The sequence below is a fragment of the Mobula birostris genome, chromosome 2, assembly GCF_030028105.1.
Source record: "Mobula birostris isolate sMobBir1 chromosome 2, sMobBir1.hap1, whole genome shotgun sequence".
NCBI classification, from domain to species: Eukaryota; Metazoa; Chordata; class Chondrichthyes; order Myliobatiformes; family Myliobatidae; genus Mobula; species Mobula birostris.
In genome coordinates, this window is record NC_092371.1 from 94832284 (window position 1) to 94857644 (window position 25361).

The 25361-nt window shown below is 41.7% G+C and overlaps 1 protein-coding gene across 1 annotated transcript in view; it reads left to right on the forward strand.

Moving 5' to 3' along the window:
* Nucleotides 1-25150, forward strand: part of rab35b (RAB35, member RAS oncogene family b) — a 112998-nt gene extending 87848 nt beyond the window's left edge. Inside the window, exons 4-6 of the mRNA XM_072245255.1 lie at nt 5045-5169; nt 22725-22849; nt 22957-25150. Coding sequence (XP_072101356.1) covers nt 5045-5169; nt 22725-22849; nt 22957-23085 — 379 coding nt within the window. The 3' untranslated portion in view covers nt 23086-25150. The remainder of the gene's footprint in view (nt 1-5044; nt 5170-22724; nt 22850-22956) is intronic.
* The last annotated feature ends 211 nt before the right edge of the window (nt 25151-25361 follow it).

A 25361-nucleotide genomic window follows, 5' to 3' on the forward strand; every position in this document is an offset into this window, starting at 1 on the left:
CCCCATGTCAATAGAATCATAGAAAAATATTAACATGGAAAATAAGATTTTGGATTGTGGACAGTTGACAAAGGTAGCATTTGGCATATTGCCTTCAGTCAGGAAATTGATTATAGACGTTGGGATGTTGTATTGCAGTTGTACAAGATGTTGATGAGGCTGCACTTGAAATACTGTTCAGTTCTGGACACCCTGCCATAAAATTGGAAAGAGTGCAGAAATTGTTTGTAAGGATGCTGCTAGAAGTTGAGAGACTGAGTTATAGAAGGCGATTGGTCAGGCTAGGAATTTCTCAGTATAGGATACTGAGGGGTGATCTTAGAGAAGTGTATGAAAGATAGAGTGAATGTACACAGGGTTGGGGAATCAAGAACTGGAGACCACAGGATTAAGGTGAGAGTAGCCTTAGGGGCAACCTTGTCACACAGAGGGTGGTGTATATGGAGTCGCCAGGGGAGGTGGTTAAGGCTGGTACATCAACAATTTGTTTAAAAAAATTAGGTAGATAGTTGAATAGAAAAGGTTTAGAACAGGGGTTCCCAACCTGGGGTCCACGGACCCCTCAGTTAGTGGTAGAGGTCCATGGCATGAAAAAGGTTGGGAACCCCAAACAAGGGGCAAATGAGACAGGCTTACATTGGTGTCTTGGACAAGTTGAAGAGCCTATTTCCATGTAACTGTGACCCTGTGGCATTGATGGTGGTGTGTTTGTCTTTCTGCTGTGTGGGATTTTGTAGAAGATGCTGAAATGCTGTTAATCGTTGTGTTGTAATAATTGTAATAAAAAGTCTTCTGTTTACATAGTACCTTTCATAACATCAGGATGTTACCAAATGCTATGGAGCCACTTCTGAATAATATCCAAAATATAGGTTGAGGTCAATGGTCCCTCTAATTTGTTTTATGGCTGTATGGACCAACCATTTCTCTGAGCAAGAAATTTTTATACAGCAGCGACAGCTTTGTGCATGGGAGCATTTCAGTTGCTGCGCAGCCATGCACCCTTGCAATTTAAGAGAACAGTGGTTGAAGTGATCCTTGTTGGGTAAATCCTCTGTACTGCCACCAGCAAATGCAGTGCTACTCTCTGCCCAAATACGCCTCTGCGAGATCTGACTCCCATCCTGCTGGCATATGTTTTATTGAATAGTGTTCCTGTAAAAGTAACATAATCATTTATTTTTATAATAAATGAGTTTTAATAATACACAGCACTTTCACTTTATCTTCACAATGTCATGGCAAGTTTACTGTTCATTGGCAGGGTCTACCCATGTGGAAATGTTGGAGTTTAGAGTTCTCAGAGATGTTACCCTCTACTGCAATGTTCAGAGCAAGCCAGAGATGGGCACATCCATAGTCAAGGTAGACTGGTTAATTTTTAAACAAACACTTTGGCATCTGCTCACACAAAGAAACCTGTTAAAACTTCTTGCAGCAGAACATAAAAGCAAGAAGATAATGTTGAAGCTTTATAAAACACTAGTCAGACCACACTTGGGAGTATTGTCAATAGTTTTGGGGCCCCATATCTCAGAAAGGCTGTGTTGTCATTGGAGAGAGTCCAGAGGAGGTTCATGTGGACGCGGAGGAGTGTTTGACAGACTTGGGCCTGTACTCACTGGAATTTAGAAGAATGCATGGGGATCTCATTGAAACCTACTGAATGTTGAAAGGACTAGATAAGGTAGATGCGGAGAGGATGTTTCCTATCATGGGGGTATCTAGAACTATAGGGCACAACCTCAAAATTGAGGAGCGACCCTTTAGAACAGAGGTAAGGAGGAATATTTTAGCCAGAGAGTACTGAATCTGTGGAATGCTCTGCCACAGGCTGCGGTGGACGCCAAGTCCGTGGGTATATTTAAGGCGGAAGTTGATAGTTTCCTGATCGGTCAGGGCATCAAAGAATATAACGAGAAGCCAGGTGTAGGAAGTTGAGTGGGATCCAGGATCAGCCGTAATAGAATGGCAGAGCAGACTTGATGGGCTGAATGGCCCAATTCTGCTCCTACGTCTCATGGTCTTATGGTCAGAAGTGGTGCAAAAGGACAAGGAAATGGAAATTGGATAAAATTACTCTTATTTTAAGGCATTCAAAATCTGAGAGAACTCAACATTTAAAAATGTCTTTTGCAACTTTGAAACCCTAAAGCATTTGACAGCCAATACATTTCTAGTGCTTCTCCTTGCAAAAAGCACAGCATTTCAATGTGCTACAAACAAGCGCTGATTTGGTAATGTGTATTTGATCTTGAAAGATGTTGGCTAAGCAAATCTCTCTGCTATTCAAATTTTGCTATGGGATCTTCTCAACTGGAAAAATAACACTGTTGACACCACAGCACTCCCTCAGTGTTAGACTGAATTAACTGTTTTGAATAAATTGGGCTTTAACTCCACTGAAATCAGCCCAAGTAACTCAAATGACACACATCAAAGTTGCTGGTGAACGCAGCAGGCCAGGCAGCATCTCTAGGAAGAGGTACAGTCGAAGTTTCAGGCCAAGACCCTTCGTCAGGACTAGCTGAAGGAAGAGTGAGTAAGGGATTTGAAAGTGGGAGGGGGAGGGGGAGATCCAAAATGATAGGAGGAGACAGGAGGGGGAGGGATGGAGCCAAGAGCTGGACAGGGGATAGGCAAAAGGGGATCATGGGACAGGAGGTCCAGGAAGAAAGACAAGGGGGGGGGGAACGCAGAGGATGGGCAAGAGGTATATTCAGAGGGACAGAGGGAGAAAAAGGAGAGTGAGAGAAAGAATGTGTGTATAAAAATAAGTAACAGATGGGGTACGAGGGGGGAGGTGGGGCCTTAGCGGAAGTTAGAGAAGTCGATGTTCATGCCATCAGGTTGGAGGCTACCCAGACGGAATACAAGGTGTTGTTCCTCCAACCTGAGTGTGGCTCCATCTCCACAGTAGAGGAGACCGTGGATAGACATATCAGAATGGGAGTGGGATGTGGAATTAAAATGTGTGGCCACTGGGAGATCCTGCTTTCTCTGGCGGACAGAGCGTAGATGTTCAGCAAAACGATCTCCCAGTCTGCGTCGGGTCTCGCCAATATATAAAAGGCCACATCGGGAGCAAGTGTAAGGGCATGTGTAGCACTTGCTCCGCTTACACAGATAAGTGCCAGGAGGAAGATCAGTGGGGAGGGATGGGGGGGACGAATGGACAAGGGAGTTGTCCCTGGCCCCCACCGCTTTATTTTCACCATGGATGTCCAGTCCTTATATACTTCCATCCCCCATCGGGAAAGTCTCAAAGCTCTACGCTTCTTTTTGGATTCCAGACCTAATCAGTTCCCCTCTACCACCACTCTGCTCCGTCTAGCGGAATTAGTCCTTACTCTTAATAATTTCTCCTTTGGCTCCTCCCACTTCCTCCAAACTAAAGGTGTAGCTATGGGCACCCGTATGGGTCCTAGCTATGCCTGCCTTTTTGTTGGGTTTGTGGAACAATCTATGTTCCGTGCCTATTCTGGTATCTGTCCCCCACTTTTCCTTCGCTACATCGACGACTGCATTGGTGCTGCCTCCTGCATGCATGCAGAACTCGTTTACTTTATTAACTTTGCCTCCAACTTTCACCCTGCCCTCAAGTTTACCTGATCCATTTCCGACACCTCCCTCCCCTTTCTAGATCTTTCTGTCTCTGTCTCTGGAGACAGCTTATCCACTGATGTCTACTATAAGCCTACTGACTCTCACAGCTATCTGGACTATTCCTCTTCTCACCCTGTCTCTTGCAAAAACGCCATCCCCTTCTCGCAATTCCTCCGTCTGCGCCGCATCTGCTCTCAGGATGAGGCTTTTCATTCTAGGACGAGGGAGATGTCTTCCTTTTTTAAAGAAAAGGGCTTCCCTTTCTCCACTATCAACTCTGCTCTTAAACGCATCTCCCCCATTTCACATACATCTGCTCTCACTCCATCCTCCCGCCACCCCACTAGGAATAGGGTTCCCCTGGTCCTCACCTACCACCCCACCAGCCTCCGGGTCCAACATATTATTCTCCGTAACTTCCACCACCTCCAACAGGATCCCACCACTAAGCACACCTTTCCCTCCCCCCCTCTATCTGTATTCCGCAGGGATCGCTCCCTACGCAACTCCCTTGTCCATTCGTCCCCCCCATCCCTCCCCACTGATCTCCCTCCTGGCACTTATCCGTGTAAGCGGAACAAGTGCTACACATGCCCTTACACTTCCTCCCTTACCACCATTCAGGGCCCCAAACAGTCCTTCCAGGTGAGGCAACACTTCACCTGTGAGTCGACTGGGGTGATATACTGCGTCCGGTGCTCCCGATGTGGCCTTTTATATATTGGCGAGACCCGACACAGACTGGGAGACCGCTTTGCTAAACATCTACGCTCTGTCCGCCAGAGAAAGCAGGATCTCCCAGTGGCCACACATTTTAATTCCACATCCCATTCCCATTCTGACATGTCTATCCACAGCCTCCTCTACTGTAAAGATGAAGCCACACTCAGGTTGGAGGAACAACACCTTATATTCCGTCTGGGTAGCCTCCAACCTGATGGCATAAACATCGACTTCTCTAACTTCCGCTAAGGCCCCACCTCCCCCTCGTACCCCATCTGTTACTTATTTTTATGCACACATTCTTTCTCTCACTCTCCTTTTTCTCCCTCTGTCCCTCTGAATATACCTCTTGCCCATCCTCTGGGTTCCCCCCCCCCCCGTCTTTCTTCCCAGACCTCCTGTCCCATGATCCTCTCGTATCCCCTTTTGCCTATCACCTGTCCAGCTCTTGGCTCTATCCCTCCCCCTCCTGTCTTCTCCTATCATTTTGGATCTCCCCCTCCCCCTTCAACTTTCAAATCCCTTACTCACTCTTCCTTCAGTTAGTCCTGACGAAGGGTCTCGGCCTGAAACGTCGACTGCACCTCTTCCTACAGATGCTGCCTGGCCTGCTGCGTTCACCAGCAACTTTGATGTGTGTTGCTTGAATTTCCAGCATCTGCAGAATTCCTGTTGTTTGCAAGTAACTCAAATGTTATTTCCCTTTGTTTGACAGGTATTACAGAGGCACTCACGGGGTTATAGTGGTATATGACGTCACCAGCGCCGAATCATTTGTTAACGTCAAGCGGTGGTTACATGAAATAAATCAGAATTGTGACGATGTGTGTCGGATACTGGGTATGTAAATAATGATCTTCGTTCATTGGAATAAAATCGGGAAATTATTTGAATCACTTTTCACCTGATGAGAATGCCATTGTCCACCTACGTCGCTCCATTTCCCAAGGGAAGATGTGGCATTTTTACAAGCATAGAACTGCTCAGCCCTTCTCTTCTATCATTACATAAAATTGTATTTGACCTGAGTGTCACTAACTCTGTATTCCCATCTGCGCACCCTATGCTTACCAAACTTAGTCCTAAAGATATTCAGAAACTTTGGACAGCTCTTCCTCAAAGGATGATGAAAACAAAGACTTGGGACCCTCGAAGAGATTTCTCATCATCTCCATCTTAAATAGGCAACCCCTTATATTACAGCAGTAACCCCTTTTTGTAGAATCTCCCACCAAAGGAAACATCCCCACATCCACCCTGTCAAGACCCCTTGGGATGTTACTCTTCAAACATAGCATCCTACTTCCCTAAACTTCAATGATGGGAGTAGAGCACTATGGTAGAGTAGCAGGTAGCATAATGCTATTACAGCACCAGTGACCAGGGTTCAATTTTGTCGCTGTCTGTAAGGAGTTGTACTTTCTCCCCATAGCCAGGTGAGTTTCCATTGGATGTATAGAACGGTCACATGGGTGTAATTGGGTGGCATAGGCTCATTGGGCCAGAAGGGCCAATTGCTGTGCTATATCTCTGAATAGAAGCCTGCCCACCCTAAGTATTGCTGTAGCAAACCTTATCTGGTATGAAAACACCTTGAACTGAAAAGCCGACAGAAAGTGGTGGATACAGCCCAGTCCCTCACAGGTAAAGCCCTCCCCATCATTGGGCACATCCACATGGAATGCTGTCGCAGGAAAGCAGCACCCATCATCAAGGATCCTTCCCCCCCACCATCCAGGACATGCTCGCTTCTCACTGCTGCTGTCAGGAAGCGGGTACAGGAGCCTCAGGACCCACACTTCCAGGATTATTACTGTTATTACTACTTACCCATCAGGCTCTTGAACCAAAGGGGATAACTTATTCACTCACCCCATCACTGAACTGTTCCCTCAGCCTATGGACTCCCTTTCAAAGACTCTTCATCTCATGGTCTTGATATTTATTGCTTATTTATTTGTTTTTTTGTGGTTCTTTCTCTATTTCTCTGTTGTTTGTCCGTCTTGTGTGGTCTTTCATTAATTCTGTTGTTTCTTTGTATTTACTATGAATGCCAGCAAGAAATTGAATTTCAGGGTTTTATATGGTGACATATACAATATGTATTTTGATAATAAATTTACTTTGAACTGCTTGCAAACCATTAGCATTTTAAGTGTTCCCTGTGTGGAGTTTGCATTGCCCGAGATGCTTTAGTTTTCTCTACATATCAAAGCTGTGCTGATTTTGAGTTAATTACCCACTATAAATTAGGGAAATAACGGAGAATCAGAATTAATGGGGATGCAAGGGTGGGGGAAGTGAGATTAATGTAGACAAGAGCTTAATGATCAGTGTGGATGTGGGTTAGGAGGCCCTTCTCCGAGGTCTATGACTCAATGCCTTTTATAAGACCTTGAAGGACTGAAGCTTAACCTCCCAATTCAGTATTCAACTCTACTTGCAGTAAATAACATTTAATAATCTTTTCTAACTACTTGTTGTACCTGCCTACTATTGTTTCAGGAATCATGCGCTAGGACCCCCGAATGTCTCTACACCTCAAAATTCTGCAGTCTTTTGCCATTTAGATAATATGTTTCCTTTGTTATTTTTCCTACACTCATTAAAAACTGATGGAAGTGGCTCACATGCTGACACTTAACACACTGGTTTTTCCATACCAGACTGTGATGCAGCCAGTCAACATATTCTCAACTACACATCTATTGGGACTTTGTCAAAGTTTTAGATGACATGCCAAATCTTTGTAAACTTCTCAGGAAGTACAGGTGCTGCTATGCTTTCTTCGTAATGGCACTTGCGTACTAGGCCCAGGGCAGATCTTCTGGAATAATATCACCAAGAAATTAAGTTGCTGACCCTCTCTGCCTCTGATTCCCCAATGAGGACCCCCAGTTTCCTCCTCCTGAAGTCAATAATCATCTCCTTGGTCTTGCTGACATTGTGTGAGAGGTTGTTGTGGCACCACTCAGCCAGATATTCAGTCTCCCTCCTATACGCTGATTCATCTCCATCTTTGATTCAGCCAATGACAGTGGTGTCATCAGCAAACTTAAATATGGCATTGGAGCCTCACAGTCATAAATATAAAGTGAGTAGAGCAGAGGCTGTGCACACAGCCTTGCGATACACCTGTGCTGATGGAAATTGTGGAGGAGATGTTGTCGCCAACCCAAAGTGACTGGGGTCTGCAGTGAGGAAATCGAGGATCCACTTGCACATGGAGGTATTGAGGCCAAGGTCTTGAAGCTTATTGATATATATGTACTTTGATAATAAATTTTACTTTAAACTTTGAACTATTGCTTTATGATGACTATGTACCTTCTTATTCGGGGCCACCAATAAACTTGAAATCTCAGCTTTTATTAATTTTCATATATCGCAGTCTGCACATCTTGACAGGGGTGTTGGTTATCTGATTTTTGGAATCGTACACCAATAAGACAAAGATGCCTTCAGCCCATTCAATCCTAACAACATGAACAACTGAACATGTGGATCAAAGGGACTTAATCTTCAAAGGGTTGATCAGCAGGGCCTCTGAGTCTATGTTGTAAAGTTATGGGTTAAATGTAAAAAGTCTTCTCTATTTTGTTACAATTGTAATCTAGGAACCATTTATCTCTACCTTTACGGTTTTATTGTATTATCATAGTTAGCAGAGTGAATTGGCTTTGTGATCCATGCATCAATGCAAACTCTTCAAGCATTCCCCTTCCCACTACCAAGTTATTATGCAGTGACACCACATTGTGTGCAGTCTCAAAGTGTGCTCGCCCTGGCACTTGTCTCACTTGTGTACTCGGAGTACTTTAGGCTTTAGATAAAATTGCCATCGGCACTCACTTGTTGGCATTTGTGGCTTTTGCTGGAATTTAGAAGAATAAGAGGGACCTCATTGAAACCTATTAAATATTGAAAGGCCTAGATAGAGTGGATATAGAGAGATGTCCCTTAAGGACAGAGATGAGGAGGGTTTCCTTTAACCAGAGGTAGCGAATCTGTGGGATTCATTGCTACAGACAATTATGGAGGCCAAGTCACTGGGTGTATTTAAAGCAAACGTTGATAGGTTTTTGATAAGTAAGAACATCAAAGGTTATGGGGAGAAGGCAAGAGAGTGGGATTTAATAGAAAAATAAATCATGCATGATGGAATGGTGAAGCACACTCAATAGGCCAAATGGCCTCCTTGTGGTCTTTCGCTGTATTGAGAGTGTTTGTAATCAACATGGGCTGACACTGAACAGAATGTCTTTGTTTCATCTGCACTGGACTCAAACCTTGGTTGAAGGGTCAGTGTGTTAAATCGCTTACCAGCTGATTTTTTAGTGATAGCATTCTCAGCCTTTCACTTAATTTTGTGAACAACTGGAGCTTCGAATTTCCCTAATTCTTGCTATTTTAAAAATGTTACATCATTAGAAAACTTTCCCAGGTTATTGCTCCATTGCTGCTTAACCTGTTCTTTAACACAGTGGTCCCCAACCACCGGGCCGCAAAGCATGCGCTACCGGGCCACGAGGAAATGATATGATTTGGCGATAGGAGTCAGCTGCACCTTTCCTCATTGCTTGTCATGCCCACTGTTGAGCTATTACGCATGCGAGGTCATTACCTGCACGTCATCCGTGTCAGCACGGGAAGAAGATCAACTCCTCGAGCTTGCAAATGACGGTGGGCTGAAAAGTATGTTTGACGTAAGATCTCTGCCGCCATTCTGGATGAAAGTCAAGGCTGAATATCCTGAGATAGCCACGAAAGCACTGAAAACGTTGCTTCCATTTCCAACATATCTCTGCAATGAATGGAACGAAAACCAAATTGCGTAATAGACTGGACATAAAGGAACCCCGTTCGAGTATCACTGTCTCCCATCACCTCTCGATGGCACCGTTTTGTTGCAGGAAAACAAGTATTCAGCCCAGGGCTCCCACTGATTCAGCGATATTGGTGCGTTGCAATGATTTTATATGTTCATACGGGGAAAATATGTGCTGTGTGTTTAATATCCAAACGTTACGTAAAATGTTATGATGCTATTGACTTGCTTATATAACTATATAACAATTACAGCACAGAAACAGGCCATCTCTGCCCTTCTAGTCCATGCCGAACACTACTCTCACCTAGTCCAACCGACCTACACTCAGCCCATAACCCTCTATTCCTTTCCTGTCCATATACCTATCCAATTTTTCTTTAAATAATATCAAACCTGCCTCTACCACTTCTACTGGAAGTTCGTTCAACACTTACTTCAAGCTCCCCTGTCCTTCCCTGATAATTGACATCGCTATATTCATGCGAGGAAAATATGCGCTGTGTGTTTAATATTAAATTCGTTAGATAAACCCTTTTAGGAACGAAATTCAGTGTATTAGCCACTTATCACCTATATTCCGGTCATGATTAACATCCCCCCCCCCCAAACAGAATCGCCAAAAACGATTTGTAGAAAACATCGACACGTACACGCATACGCACAGCACGCATGTGCGCTGGTGCCCGCGCAAGGCTTCATGGTCATTGTAGTCTCTCTGTGTAAACAATGTATTTGGCTCTACTCTTGTCCATTGGCAACCCTACCCGCACCCCCCCCCCGCCCCGGTTGGCCGGTCCGCAGTGCAAAAATGGTTGGGGACCCCTGCTTTAACAGATTTGACATTGTGGCCCCTGCCCATCCCCCACATGAGCTATCTGTTGTCGCTCCCCCCCCCCCCACCAACCAACACATATTCCACTCGCCCCTCCTACCCTCCTCACAGTCCCCCACTCTGCTTTCATGACTATACCCCTTCCCCACACGAAACCACCCCGGTGGGCTTCACAGCTGAACAGGTGAGAAGACAGCTGAAACGCCTCAACCCAAGCAAGGCTGCAGGACCGGATGGTGTCAGTACCAGGGTGATCAAAGCCTGTGCCCCTCAGCTATGTGGAGTACTTCACCATGTATTCAACCTGAGCCTGAGGCTCTGGAGGGTTCCTGTACTGTGGAAGACGTCCTGCTTCGTCCCTGTGCTGAAGATGCCGTGCCCCAGCGGCCTCAATGACTACAGACCAGTGGCATTGACCTCCCACATCATGAAGACCCTGGAGAGACTTGCTCTGCAGCTGCTCTGGCCTATGGTCAGGCCACACTTAGATCCCCTCCAGTTCGCCTACCAGCCCCGACTAGGAGTTGAGGATGCCATGGTCTACCTGCTGAACCGTGTCTAGCCCACCTGGACAAGCCAGCGAGTACTGTGAGGGTCATGTTTTTTGACTTCTCCAGTGCGTTCAACACCATCCGCCCTGCTCTGCTGGGAGAGAAGCTGACAGCGATGCAGGTGGATGCTTTCCTGGTGTCATGGATTATTGACTACCTGACTGGCAGACCACAGTACGTGTGCTTGCAACATTGTGGGTCCGACAGAGTGATCAGCAGCACTGGGGCTCCACAGGGGACCGTCTTGTCTCCCTTTCTCTTCACCATTTACACCTGGGACTTCAACTACTGCACGGAGTCTTGTCATCTTCAGAAGTTTTCAGATGACTCTGCCATAGTTGGATGCATCAGCAAGGGAGATGAGGCTGAGTACAGGGCTACTGTAGGAGACTTTGTCACATGGTGTGAGCAGAATTATCTGCAGCTTAATGTGAAAAAGACTAAGGAGCTGGTGGTAGACCTGAGGAGAGCTAAGGTACCAGTGACCCCTGTTTCCATCCAGGGGGTCAGTGTGGACATGGTGGAGGATTACAAATACCTGGGGATACGAGTTGACAATAAACTGGACTGGTCAAAGAACATTGAGGCTGCCTACAAGAAGGGTCAGAGCCATCTCTATTTCCTGAGGAGACTGAGGTCCTTTAACATCTGGACAAGCCGGCTAAACCAGGTGAGGGTAGCCGATGGGTCTCAAACCCTCGGTGAGATAGGGAGTTGTCTATCCCAGCATGTGAAGACAGACTCCGGCGGATTGAGCGGACGAGACCAGCGGAAGGTCCAACAGTCAAGAAGGCGGTCTCTGCAAGCGTCGTGGAACGTGTAGAGCAGGACAAGACACAGAAGACGTCCTGGTCATCCACTGCGCCTAGTCCCATCTCCAGCCGTCTAGACTCTGTCTTGCCACTGGATCCAGATGGGAATTGGGAAGAGAGAGTGAGGCTGACACTGCGCAACTCTCCCTCACTTAAATCCAAATCACGCGCTAGTCCGACACCATCATTATGGTGTCGAGGTCCCCTTCGACGTCTACGATGGACGAACAACAACAACAACATGTTGTGGGGATGGAACTGGACTCTCTGACGGTGGTGTCTGAAAAGAGGATGCTGTCTAAGTTGCATGCCATCTTGGTCAATGTCTCCCATCCACTACATAATGTACTGGGTGGGCACAGGAGTACATTCAGCCAGAGACTCATTCCACCGAGATGCAACACAGAGCGTCATAGGAGATCATTCCTGCCTGTGGCCATCAAACTTTACAACTCCTCCCTTGGAGGTTCAGACACCCTGAGCCAGTAGGCTGGTCCTGGACTTTTACTGGCATAATTTATATATTACTATTTAACTATTTATGGTTTTATTACTATTTATTATTTATGGTGCAACTGTAACCAAAACCAATTACACCCAGGATCAATAAAATATGACTATGACTATGAAGGAAGTTTGGTAAATTGTAGAATAGAACCAAACTAGTTATCTCAGAAGGTGGCCGTTTTGTTCACCAGACTTGCTGCTTTTCCTCATCAGTCTAGAAATATTTTCATCTGTGTTTATCCAATTCTCTTTGGGGAACTATTGTGAATCTGTTTGTTCAATACCTCATGTATTTCAGAGCAGCTTTCTCTCACCTTGCCTCTGGCTTGGCTGATATTTCCTAAAACCAGTGATCAAAGTAGGAAATGGTAGAAATGCTAATTGTTAAGAAACATATGTGAAAGGAAAAACGGATATAATATTCCAATTGGTGACTTTTTAACTGGGAGGGGAAAAAATTACATTATAAGAAGTTTTGAGTTGCACAGAAAAAAAGGAGGAAAGAAGAAGCAGGAAGGTGTGCGATAAAGTGGAAGGCGGAGAGATTAAATGATGGGGATGTGGTGCAAGGCAAAAGGGGAAGTAACACAGCAACTAAAGAAACAAATGGTGGATTGAAATAAGGTGCAAATCAGAAAAATGCATTTGTCCAAAACTCTTCCTCAGTGATCCCGGGAACTTGAGGAAATGAGGATCTTTGTGATAAATACAGATGTGTAGTAACTAACCAGAGCAATTACAAGAAGAAAATGGAAAACGGGACTATGAGAATAGCATTATGGCTAACATCAAAGGAAGACCAGAAACTAAATGGAAGCCTAGTACATTTGACTAGTATAAAGCAGTGGTCCCCAACCACCAGGCCGCGGACCAGTCCCGTGTCGCAAAGCATGTGCTACTGGGCCGTGAGGAAACCATATGAGTCAGCTGCACCCTTCCTCATTCCCTGTCACGCACTGTTAAACTTGAACATAGGGTTGCTGACTGTCCCGTATTTCCCCCACTAAGGTAGAATGTTCCTATGAAACCTGTCGTGCCAAAATGGCGTGAAGCGAAGAAGCAATTACCATTAATTTATATGGGAAAAATTTTTGAGCATTCCCAGACCCAAAAAACTAACCTAACAAATCATACCAAATAATACATAAAACTGAAAATAAATAACTAAGGTATAGTAGAAGCAGGAATTATATGATAAATACACAGCCTATATAAAGTAGAAATGTATGTACAGTATAGTCGGGAAGATGAAGGCAAAACCAATTTGTGGGAGAAAATGGGGGCGTACACGCAGCACGTTACACATGCGCACACAGGTGCCTGTGCAAGGCTTCATGGTCATGGTAGTTTTTCCTGGGGTAAAATGTCCCGGGATTTGACTGCTACTTCTGGCCCTTATTTGGGAGTGAGAAAGTTGGCAATCCTAACTGTAAAAGACATTTTGAGGTGAGTTTAACCCTACTTGAACCCCCTCCCCGCCGGTCCGCAAGAATATTGTCAATATTAAACCGGTCCGCAGTGCAAAAAAGGTTGGGGACCCCTGGTATAAAGGATATACAGTACAAGGCCAATTAAAGGCAAAAAAGAGGAGAGAAGGGGTTAGGTAGTTATTAGGTAGTTAGTTTCTAATGGAGTCAACGAGTATGACAGATCAAGTAAATGCAGTTAAATAGAAATATTCTTTCCTATTCGCGTACCTGTCCAAATGTTTCTAAAATATTGTAATTGTATCTGCTACCATCTCGTCTGGCAGCTTGCTCCAAACATCCACCACCACTCTCTGTATAGGGAAAAACATGCCCCTCATATCTCCCTTAAATCCTTCCCATCTTCGACCTATGCTGTCTAGTTATGGACTCTCCTACCCTGGGGGGGAGGAGTCTGTGACAAGCTTTATCTGTGCCCTTCATTATTTTATGAAATTTTATAAGGTTACTCCATGTCGGTCCATGGCTTCCTCTACTGCTGCGATGAGGCTACACTCAGATTGGAGGAACAATACCTTATATTCTGTCTGGTAGCCTCCAACCTGATGGCATGAACATCAATTTCTTGAACTTCTGGTAATGCCTTCCCCGCCCACCCCACCCCCACCTTCACCATTCCCCATTCCCATTTCCCCCTCTCTCCTTATTTCCTTACATGCCCATCACCTCCCTCTGGTGCTCCTTTCCCTTCCCTTTGTTTCATGGCCTTCTGTCCTCTCCACAGATTCCCCCTTCTCCAGAACTTTATCTCTTTCATCAATCGACTTCCCAGCTCTTTACTTCACCCTGCTCCCTGGTTTCAGCTATTACCTACTGCTTGTATTTCTTCCTCCCCTCCCCCCACCTTTTTACTCTGACCTCATCTTTTTTCTCCAGTCCTGATGAAGGGTCTCGGGCCAAAATATCAATTGTTTACTGTTTAGATGCTGCCTGGCCTGCTGAGTTCCTCCATCGTTTTGTATGTGCTGATTGGATTTCCAGCATCTGCAGATTTTCTCTTGTTTGTGATTGTTTGTCCTCAGCCTATCCAGTCTCTCCTTATTACTCAATTTCTTTTGTCCCAGCAACATCAATTTTTACATTTTTAAAAAAATTAAACTAATTTTTTTTCACTATCCTATCTACATCCTTTCTGTAGCTTGGTAACCACGTTTGTAGGACTGCACAAACTTCTCCAAGTGTGGCTGAACCAACATTTAGTACAATTGCAAGATGATACTCTTACAACTCCTTTACTTATGAGGGTGAGCTTGACATGCACCTTCTTCATCTCCCTATCTACCTGTGCTGCTGCTTTCAACTGTGTACTTTTACCCCTAGGTCTCTGTTCAATACTCCCCAGGACTCTGCCATCCACTATGTATGTTCTGGTCCTATTTACCCTGCGAAATGCATCAGTTTGCACTTGTCCAAATTAAATTCCATCTCCCATGCTTTTGCCACTTTCCTAGTTGGTCAAAATCCTGTCAACAACAAATTTATCAGGCCATGTACTTCCTCATCCAAATTATTTAACATAGATAGCAAATAATAGTGGACCCACCACTGATCCCTGGGGTACACTGCTGGTCACAGGCTTCCTATCTGGAAAAACAACCCTCAGCTAGCACCCTCTACGTCCTAATTTTGTAACCAATTGCTAGCTTATCTGGGTACTAGCCTACCATATCAGCCTACTATGTGAGAACTTGGCAAAGGCCTTGCAAAAATCCATATTGACAGTGCCTACACCCTGCCCTCTTCAACCTGCTTTGTCACCTCTTCAAAAATCAGACTCGTATTCATAAGACAAGACTTCCCATGCACGAAGATGCTGACTATTGCTGATCCCTTATTTGCAAATAAAAAAAATCCTGTCAGTAACTTTCCCACCACTGACATAAGACTCAGTGAGACTAGTTCTCTGGTTGGCCCTTCCAGCCTTTCTTGAATAAAGGCACAACGTTATCCATCCTTCAGTCTCCCAGTACCCCACTATGGCTAGCAAAGGTTCTAAAATCTCTTCCAGATTCCCCAGTAATTCATCTTTTGCATCCCACAGCATCCTTCAATTCATCTGGTTTATTAACTTTTATAGATTTCAAGACCGACATCTCCTGTTTTGTAATGTCGGTGTGCTTCAGGACAGCACTGTTGCCTGAGCTTACTAATGCCACGGTGAAAACACATGAGAAGTATTAGAGCCGTAGAGTATGACCACACAGAAACTGGCCCTTAGGCCCATTCTGCTTAGTCCCATCTGCCTGCACCTGGACCATAGCCCTCCAAGCCCTTTTCCATATACGTACCTACTCAAGTTTCTCTTAAATGTTACAAATGAATCTGCGTTTACTACTTCCACTGGCTACTCAGTCAACACCCTCTGAGTCAGCAAGTTCCCCCACAGGTTCCCTTTAAATATTTCACCTTTCACCATAAGCCATATTATCTCCATGTCTAGTCTCACCCAACCTGAAGGGGAAAAAACATCCAATAAAATCACAGTTGATCTCCCCCATTAATTCCATCCACCTGCTCTTCATCGAGTCCTAGCTGACCATCATCTTTGCGTCCACACATAGATTACTGCACTGATCCTTAAGGGATCTCCTCTCTCCCTAGTTACTGCATATTTTTGGTCAATATACTTACAGAATCTCTTGGGATTCTCCTTTACCCTACCTGCGAGGAGTATCTTGTGTCTGTATTTCACCTTCCTAATTTCCTGAAGTTGTATTCCTCAGGGTCAAACAGGGTTCATGAATTCTGCCGGCCTTGCCCTTCAGGAGCAGGCTGGTCTGAAACTCAACTCTCTCTATCATACATTTAATGACATTCCACTTTGCTTTACCATCTAATTTCCCCCCCCCCCACCCCCCGATCAAGTTTACAAGTTCCTATCCAATACCATCAAAATTAAGACTTAACCTGTGGACCAGTCCTGTCTTTTTCCAAAACTATTTTAAAAGTAATGGAATTGCAAACACTGGTATCAAAGTGCTCCCCCACTAACACCTCAGTTACTTGCTCAACCTCATTTCATTAGAGGAGATTGGGTTCAGCCCCTTTTCCAGAAGGATCATCTACATATTGCTTCAGAAAACTTTCCTGGGCATACTTGACACGTTCTACCTCATTTAATCCTTTAACACTATGATAGTCCAGTTTGATATTAGGGAAATTAAAATCCCCTATTATTCCTAAAATTATCTGCAATTTTAATGACGTATTTGTTCCTCTGATTTTTGCTGACTATTTGGGGCCTGTTTCTGAGTTCTACCCAAAGATGTTCAATGTTCCTTCTAAGAGGGCTACTATAGTCCAGGAAGGCTACAATGTTCTTCAGCAATGCAGAGTCAAGATGTAGGATTTAAGAATTGTTATATTGGAGAAGAGAGCTGGAGATGTTTAAGGAGTAACGTTTGGGGTGGGATGGTGATGTGATTAAAGCAGGATGTGTACACTGGAACTTTTCAGATTCTGTTCAAATCTTTTTTATATGGGGCTTAGAAAAATAGAGGTCTACGGGTAACCCTAGGTAATTTCTAAGGTAAGGACATGTTCAGCACAGCTTTGTGGGTATTGTATTGTATTGTGCTGTAGGTTTTCATTTTCATTTTAAAATCTATTTTATTAATTATTATTAAAGATCAACAAAAAATACATTAAGGTAATCAAGTCAACATGTCAATATGTACAATGAAAAATTAAATTACCAAATAACTGATTAACAAACCTAAACAATATATCAATAATAATAAGAAAAAATAGCGTTAAGAATATTTTTTTGAAAGAAAAAAGGAAAAAAAAAAGAACCCCTACTAACTAAAACAAAAAAACCCTACTAACTCAAAAAAAAATGGAAAAAAAAACCATTGGGAGCACAACCCCGGAGCTATACGCCATACAAGCTTCCATAAAAGAAAAACATCAACCTGCCAACTCAAATTCACTTAAACAAAAATCAGAAGGAAACCATCCTAATTAACTCAAATCAGATGATAGTAGCAGGCAAATGAACCCCACCTTTTCTCAAAGTCAAATCGAGGATCAAAAGTTCGACCTGATTTTCTCCAAACTAAGACATAGCATCACCTGAGAGAACCATTGTATCAAAGTGTGAGCAGACGCATCTTTCCATTTCAATAAAATAGCCCTCTAGCCAATAATGTAACAAATGAAATTACATGTTGGTCTGATATAGAAATACCATGAATATATTGAGGGATTATACCGAACAAAACTGTCAATTTATTAGGTAGTAAATTAATTTTTAAAACTTTAGAAATTGTAGAGAAAATAGATTTCCAAAAATGTTTCAATACAGAACACGACCAAAACATATGTGTTAATGTAGCTGTCTCGGTTTTACATCTATCATACTGACTATCAACATTAGGAAACATTTTAGACAGTCTCTCCTTTGTCAAATAGTAACAATGTACAACTTTAAATTGAATTAAAGAGTGACTGGCACAGATCGAAGAAGAGTTAACCAAATTCAAAATTCACAACCAATCCTCTGTTATCTCTTTCCCAATCTTGCTTAATCTTAAGTGAAGGGTAATTGTGCTGTCGTAACAGTAAATTATAAATTTTCCTAATAAAACATTTCACTAAAGGGTTCATTTTTAAAATAATATCTAACAGGTCAGAATCCTGTATATATGGAAAATTACTTAAATATCCTTGTAAGAAATGTCTGACCTAAAGATATTGCAGGAAATGTGAATACGAGAGAGAGTATTTAGTTACTAATTTCTCAAAAGACATCAATCGACCATCTTGGAACAGATCCATGAAGGAATAAACTCCTTTATTCCTCCAAAGAAGAAAGGTAGTGAAGGTTTAAATAAATAATTTCGATAAATTAAACTAGGAAGTTTAAATTTTTTGAGATTAAAAAATTACGAAACTGGTACCAAATTCGTAATGACTGCTTAATCACAGGATATAAATTTAGATTCGCAATTTTGGCCAGTCGTACAGGTAAAGAAGCTCCTTATACTGAGGTTAAGTGAAACTGTTTCACAGCTTTCAATTCCAAATTAGCCCAAGGTGGTTGTTCATTTTTATCAGCCCAGTATAACCAAGAACACACACAATGTATATTAACAGCCCAATAATACATTCCTAAATTGAAAAAAGGAGATCTGCAATTATTAGTAATAACAGTAGTAATAGGGCTTTTATATATCATTCTAATCCACTTATTAAAATTAATACCAAAGTCAAATTTCTCTAAAACGTTAAACAAGTATTTCCATTCAACTCTGTCAAATGCCTTTTCAGCATCAAGAGAAACAACACATTGGGAAGTCTTAGAAAAGGATGAGTATATAACATTTAACAGTCTCTGAATATTAGAGAAGGAGTAACGGCCCTTTACAAAACCTGTTTGGCCTGAGAGATAATTTTAGCTGGAATATTCTCCAGTCGATTAGCCATTATTTTTGAAAGAATTTTAGCATCCACATTTAATATTGAAATAGGTCTATATGAAGCACAGTCAGTAGGGCCTTTATCTTTCTCAACAATTAAAGAAATAGAAGTTTCATAAAATGTGGGAGTTAACTCTCCTAACAAAAAAGAATCTTTAAGCGTTTCCAACATTTATGGAGAAAGCAATTTTTCAAATTTTTTTATAAAATCCTACAGAATAACCATCCAATCCAGGAGCTTTACCAGATTGCATTGAAAGAATAGCTTTCTGAATTTCATTTTCAGTAATAGGAGTATCAAGAGTTTGTTGCTCTTCAACAGAAATTCGAGGAAAATCATTCTTTTGTAAAAAGACATTCATTTTAGAAGGATCAGCTGGAAACTGGGATTTATAAAGTTCAATGTAAAAGTCTTGAAAAATTTTATTAATATCTTCATAATTACATGCTAAACTACTGTCTCCCTTATGAATTTTAAAAATTTGTCTTTTGGCTTTAGCTGCTTTTAATTGAGATGCTAATAGCTTATTATTTTTTTATCTCCAAACACATAAAATTGACTTTTCAATTTAAGCAAATTTCTTTCAATAGGGTAAGTTAGTAATAAAGTATATTGTGATTGGAGTTCAACCCTTTGTTTAAATAAATCAATGTTAGGAGAGATTGCATAAATATTATCCAAGTCTTTAATTTGTTTTGAAATCTTGTCTAACTCCCTTTTTGTCTGTTTCTTAAGTTCAGCTAAATAGGAGATTATCTGACCGCGCAAATATGCTTCAAATGTATCCCATATAATCAATTTTGACACATCTCCTGTATTGCTAAAAAGAAAAAAATCTTTTATCTGAGTCTCAATAAATTTGACAAAGTCCAAACTTTGTAATAAATTTTCTGGAAAATGCCAAGGCAAATTTGCAATACCAACATCATTCAATTCAAAAACTAAGCTTAAAGGCGCATGATCCGAAAGAACGATAGCATCATATTCACATTTCTGGAATTTTGGACAAAAATCGAAAATCAGCTATAAAATAATTGATTCTTGAATATTTTTTGTGAACATGTGGGGAAAAAAAATGAATAATCTCTGTCATTAGGATGTAAATGTCTCCAAACTTCAACCAGGCCATAATCGATTTTTAAAAAAAGAGTTAATAAGTGGTGCAGAACAACTTGGAAGCCACTGACTGGTTGAACTCTTGTCAATCAGATGATTTAAACAACAGTTAAAATCACCACCCATTAACAATATATATTCATTTAAATCCGGCAATAAAGCAAATACATTTTTTTAAAAAGAAGGATCATCTACATTAGGTTAACCAGGACAATTTTTCTTTTACAAATTGTTCCTTTAACAATTAAAAATCTACCATTAGTATCTGACACAATGTCTTCTTGGATAAATAGAATATTAGATTTAATAAAAATAGATACTCTCTTTGTTTTAGTTTTTATCTCCAAACCCTTTGTTTTAGTTTGACAAATTGAAATTGAAGGCTCTTCCACATTTTAAAAAATCCATTTTGATCTCCCGTTCTGATATGCGTTTCTTGAGCAAAAATTATATCAAGTTGGAATCGATTAATGATTTTAAAAGTCTTCTTTTGCTTAATAGGATGATTCCAGTCATGTACGTTACAACTAATAACGTTTATCTGTTTAGCTACCATAAAAAAATTTAATTTTTTTTAATACATAAATACACACATACCAACACAGGCTAATCAAAACTGGCGGTGATAAGTATAACCATATACAAAATACGTATGCTCCGGAACTCTGTAATGGGGAAAAAAAATAAAATCAAAAACACTAAAATTGATCCTACAATGAATCCTATAACTCAAAACTAACCCCAATCCTCCCACCACCCCAAAAGCCCGAAATTCGGCAAAAAAAAAGCCGAAATGCGTTCCCATAGAAATAAGAAAAGAGAAGCAGACTCCGCGAGCTGCCCATTTTATAATAGTAATTTTAAAAGTTTTCTTTAATTTCTCCCCCCCCCACCCTCATTTACAAAAAAAAACACACGGCCCTAAAATAAGAAAGCCCTGCAGAAAGAAAAAGAGATGTTTATACTTAATCATTAAAAATAAACTGGGGAATGCAAAAACAGTCTCCAAAAACGTCAAAACAATAAAACTAAACAAAGAGAAAAATGTCTATGTAATCTCTAACGAAGAAAAATTGGCGCCATTTTCCATTTAACTTACACACCCAATAAAAAAAACTTTTTAGAAGAAATACTAATTATCTATCTACTAAGCACTCCCCGCTATATATATAAAAAAGTCCTTATAAGCTATGAGAACTATCACTTAATTAATGGAAAAAAAAAGGATAGAAACAGATAATCAAACCGGTTAACAATCTGTCGGCTGTGTTAATTCACTCAGTAAACCAAACAGATTTCGGAAAGGTCATACATCAGTCAGATCAAAAAGTTCACATCTTTAAATGGTCCATCAATCAAAGGACATCTTCAACAGATCAGAAATCTTCAAAGCTTGTTTTCTTTTTGAAATAGCAGTTGTTCAGCAGACCTGAAGCCATTCAAACCTCAGCCACCTCCAGAGTAGAATTAACATAGTCCAATTCCGCTTTGGGAACCAGAAAAACACGTGGAGTTGAATCTTTAGGAAATACTTTTAATCGGGCTGGATAGTGAAGTGATGGGAATAATCCCTTATCAAAGGCTATCTTCATAGCTGAAGCAAATTTGAACTGCTGGTCCATAACTTCCCGTGGATAATCTTCATAAAAACGAATCTCGGAACCCTTAAATTTAAAAACTCTGTGTACCTTGCATATTTCATGATTTGGTCTTTAACTTTGAAACGAAGAAAGCAGACCAAAACTGACCGTGGTTTATTCGGATCTCGAGATTTCGAAGTGAAAATTCTATGCGCTCTTTTAATATCAGGAGGCTGAGGTAAAATATCCAGAAACAGGAGATTGAAACAAATTAGTAAAATAGTCCAATAAATCCCCACTCTCAGATCCTTCCTTCAATTCAACAATCTGAATATTATTCCCACGAGATCTAGCTTCCAAATCGATAATCTTAAATTGAGACTGTTCCAAGCGGGCTGAAATATCCGCTATCTGACGCTTCGACTCTTTAAGTTCAGAATTCAAGGAAATAATATTTTCCTCTACAAATTGAAGACTCTCTCGTAATGACTTCATCTCAGAAGTGTTGTAATCTATTTTCTTGTCGAGAACCATTAACTTATGTTCTAAACGCTCAGCCCAAACAGGCATATCCTCTAATTTTTCTTTCAAAGCTTTTCCGCTTTCCATTGCTGGATTCAGAGAGCTGCTTTCCACTTCTTAAAGATTGTGACATAACAACTATTCCCCTCTAAGATCTGACAAATAAAAGTTAAAGTTTCAGAGTTAAAACTGGGGAAAGGGAAGAAATTAAACGCAGCCACACAAAATGTGTGTCACTCCATTGGGCAGCAGGCGGGGTCTCGTGCTGCAGGTTTTCTATGTTTCTATCATATAACATGTAGGGCTAAGGAAGATTGTGGAATACGAGACAAGGCCTTAATGTCATTGTAAAGAATGGAAATCGCTTGAAAATGCTTAACTTCATTGCTCAATTGCTTATCTGAGAGCCAATGCAGGCCATACTTGACCTCTGTTCATGGCCAGATCCCTAAGCTATGTGTACTTAAAACTCCCACTCCCACCAACCACACTAGTGTGCATGTATGTATACAGTCCCCTCACCATATACTGCTTTCCTCCCTACCCTACCCTGTTAATAACATTTTCTTCTACCCTCTAGTCATATAGATACTTAACTCCTCCATTCATACTGTTTCTCCCACCACCCACCCCCATTCACATGTGTGCTGCTTCCCATTCACTGACTTCCTTATCCTGTTCCCACCAGTGTCAACCCGTTTTTTAGTGAATATTTATACCTTCTCTTCTATTTCAGTTGGTAACAAGAATGACGATCCTGCACGTAAGGTGGTAGAGACCAATGACGCACAGAAGTTTGCAGAACAGATGGGCATTCAACTCTTTGAAACTAGTGCAAAGGAGAATCTCAATGTCGAAGAGGTAAGCCTTGACCTTGACAGGGTTTGGTGATTGTTTGGCCATTATCTGCTGCTATTTTCCTTCCAGGTGCTGCTCGCTTGGTTCACAGTCTGGCTTTTTGTTTTCAGATGTTCAACTGTATCACAGAGCTCGTGCTGCGTGCCAAGAAAGAAAACTTAGCCAAACAGCAGCAACAGCAGCAGAACGATGTCATCAAACTGTCGAAAACCAGTAAAAAGAAGAGGAAGTGTTGCTAACGAGGAACAAAATAAATGGACTTTTTTGCAATGAACAGTCCCTTTCACATGGACTTGTATATCACAAATTCAGAAACGAACGTTATTTTTCATCCCCCACCCCATCTCTCCCCCACAACTGTCCCCACACCCACACCTTCACCCCGAGCCTTGGGAGGGTAATGTTTGAGAACAGACGTGGGATCTTGTTGGCTCGGTGCTGTTGCTCCTCAATTTCAGATTCCGAATTATTATTTTTCCATTGAAAGTGACTGCGCCAATGGAGCTCAGTGCCAAGACCAGAGCAGATCGTCTCATTCCATTTGATTTCTACAGTTCTACAGAGAAAATAAATGAGTGACTTGTCTCGCTTAAGGGATTTAAAAACCCTGTACATAATGTACAGCTTTAATGCCACCCTTTTCCTCATCGCTTCGCCTAATACTTTCCAATGCCAAGAAATCATGAAGCACCTTCATTCTCTCATCTGTTTTGATTTTTAATAAGTAAAATTCTCCAAGCTGCTGACTAATGTTGATGCACGGTGGCCACTAGCTGCTTCCAATTTTGCACCGTTTCTGCTGTTACTCGCACTGTTGTCTGACTCATTATTTGTGGTTGGGGAAGAGGTGTGGGCAATGTGGAAAGGCAACTTTTATGAAGGGAGAAAGGGACATTGAGTTGCTAATTGGGCTCGGCTGTTTTATGAATGGAATCAGAGACCTATTTTGATTTGGAGTTTTTTTTTAAATCATCAATTAACTACTCCCATTATTTATATTAAAAATGGGTCCAGAGGTTTTGACTATGGACTCAGCTCTAGGATGGTAATTAGCCTTCTACTATGATGGGTGGGTGGGAGGGGTGGGGGCAGGGAAGTAATGAGGAAAAAACTAACAAAATAAAGTGTGAAATAAGGTAAGGTGAATGAACGGTGTTTTTAATATCTCAATCGTGTCTGTTAATGAATGCCTCAGCCCATCAATGTAGAAGGCAAGTGTTTGATTTTTGATGGTGCCTTCTTCTAAACAGCATATAGTGTCTGTCCTACTGCAAAATAAATGCAACAGCCCATCTTGTACTGGGAGGAAGGAGGTCATTGCATTTCACAATGGGAGAGGAGACCAGATCTGTGCGATGTGTGAGGGAGTTGAGGGCAATTGGAGTCTGCCACTGGGTGTGAGGACCCTTGCTTGGAGTGAGTCTCTGCAATCCCAATCCAGTTGAGAAACCCCAGTTTATTGCTAGTTTGACAACTTCACCAGAGAGGCTGCAAGGCGGATGAAACTTGTCGTGGGGAGTGTGGTACGCAATACTAAAGTTGAAGCACAATTCTGTGTGCCCCATGTTGTGATACAGAGAGCTGATAAGAAAATATAGCAGTTTTACATCTAATAATTCTATACTTGACGTTGACATTGGGTGCCTGAAACGGAAGTGTCCTTTTCCCAAACTTTAACATCCTGCACCTTGATAGATGAACAACCTCTGCTCTGCATATTACAGTCCAGCCTGTCATTGCCTCATTCTGTGTACAGATCTCCCTTATGATGACAGCATGGTGAGCTGCCTCTCATCTGAATGCAATCAGGGTGGGTGGAATCTGCAAAAATAAAACTGCCCAAAATTGAGAAAGACAGTAATTGCCACTAAGTGAAGAGTCTAATGCTTATGGAGATGGCTAGTACAGGGTGTGGAAGGGTCACCCGGTGCAGGAATTAAACACTCTGAATAAGGGGTAATACCACATCAATCACATAGAAGTAATCCTGTGATTTACCTGACCTGGTAAATGCTTGATTAGGAATAGCGGATGAATTTTTTATTGGTGTGTAGGATAAAAAGTGACTTAAATAACCTTTGTTTTGGGGTTACTATTTACTGACAGTTTTAAAGAAAGGATATCATGTATTTGTGCACAAGCTGGTAATTACATCAAAGGAAAAGGTCTGTTTGATATGGTGTTATATTGTGGAGGCCCATCTGTTCAAAGGTGTATCCTAAAATATCTGAAATCCTGTGGCACTTGGTTATTTGACTGTTTGTGATGACGATTATGTATTAAAACACAGAAATTATTACAAAATGTGCGGGTTACAAAATCTGTTTGACAAGTGTCCCTATGTATGCCACCAGCATGCAATACATGTGCACCTCTCAATTTTTCCAGTATGCGCATCTTTCATCTGCTCTTCGCTTTGTACATCCATTGTGCCTGTGTACGGGTTGAGAAAATTTCTGCAGAAGTGCCTGACCTGCACTGTTCCCTTGTTTGGATGCTTGTGAATGTAGCTTGG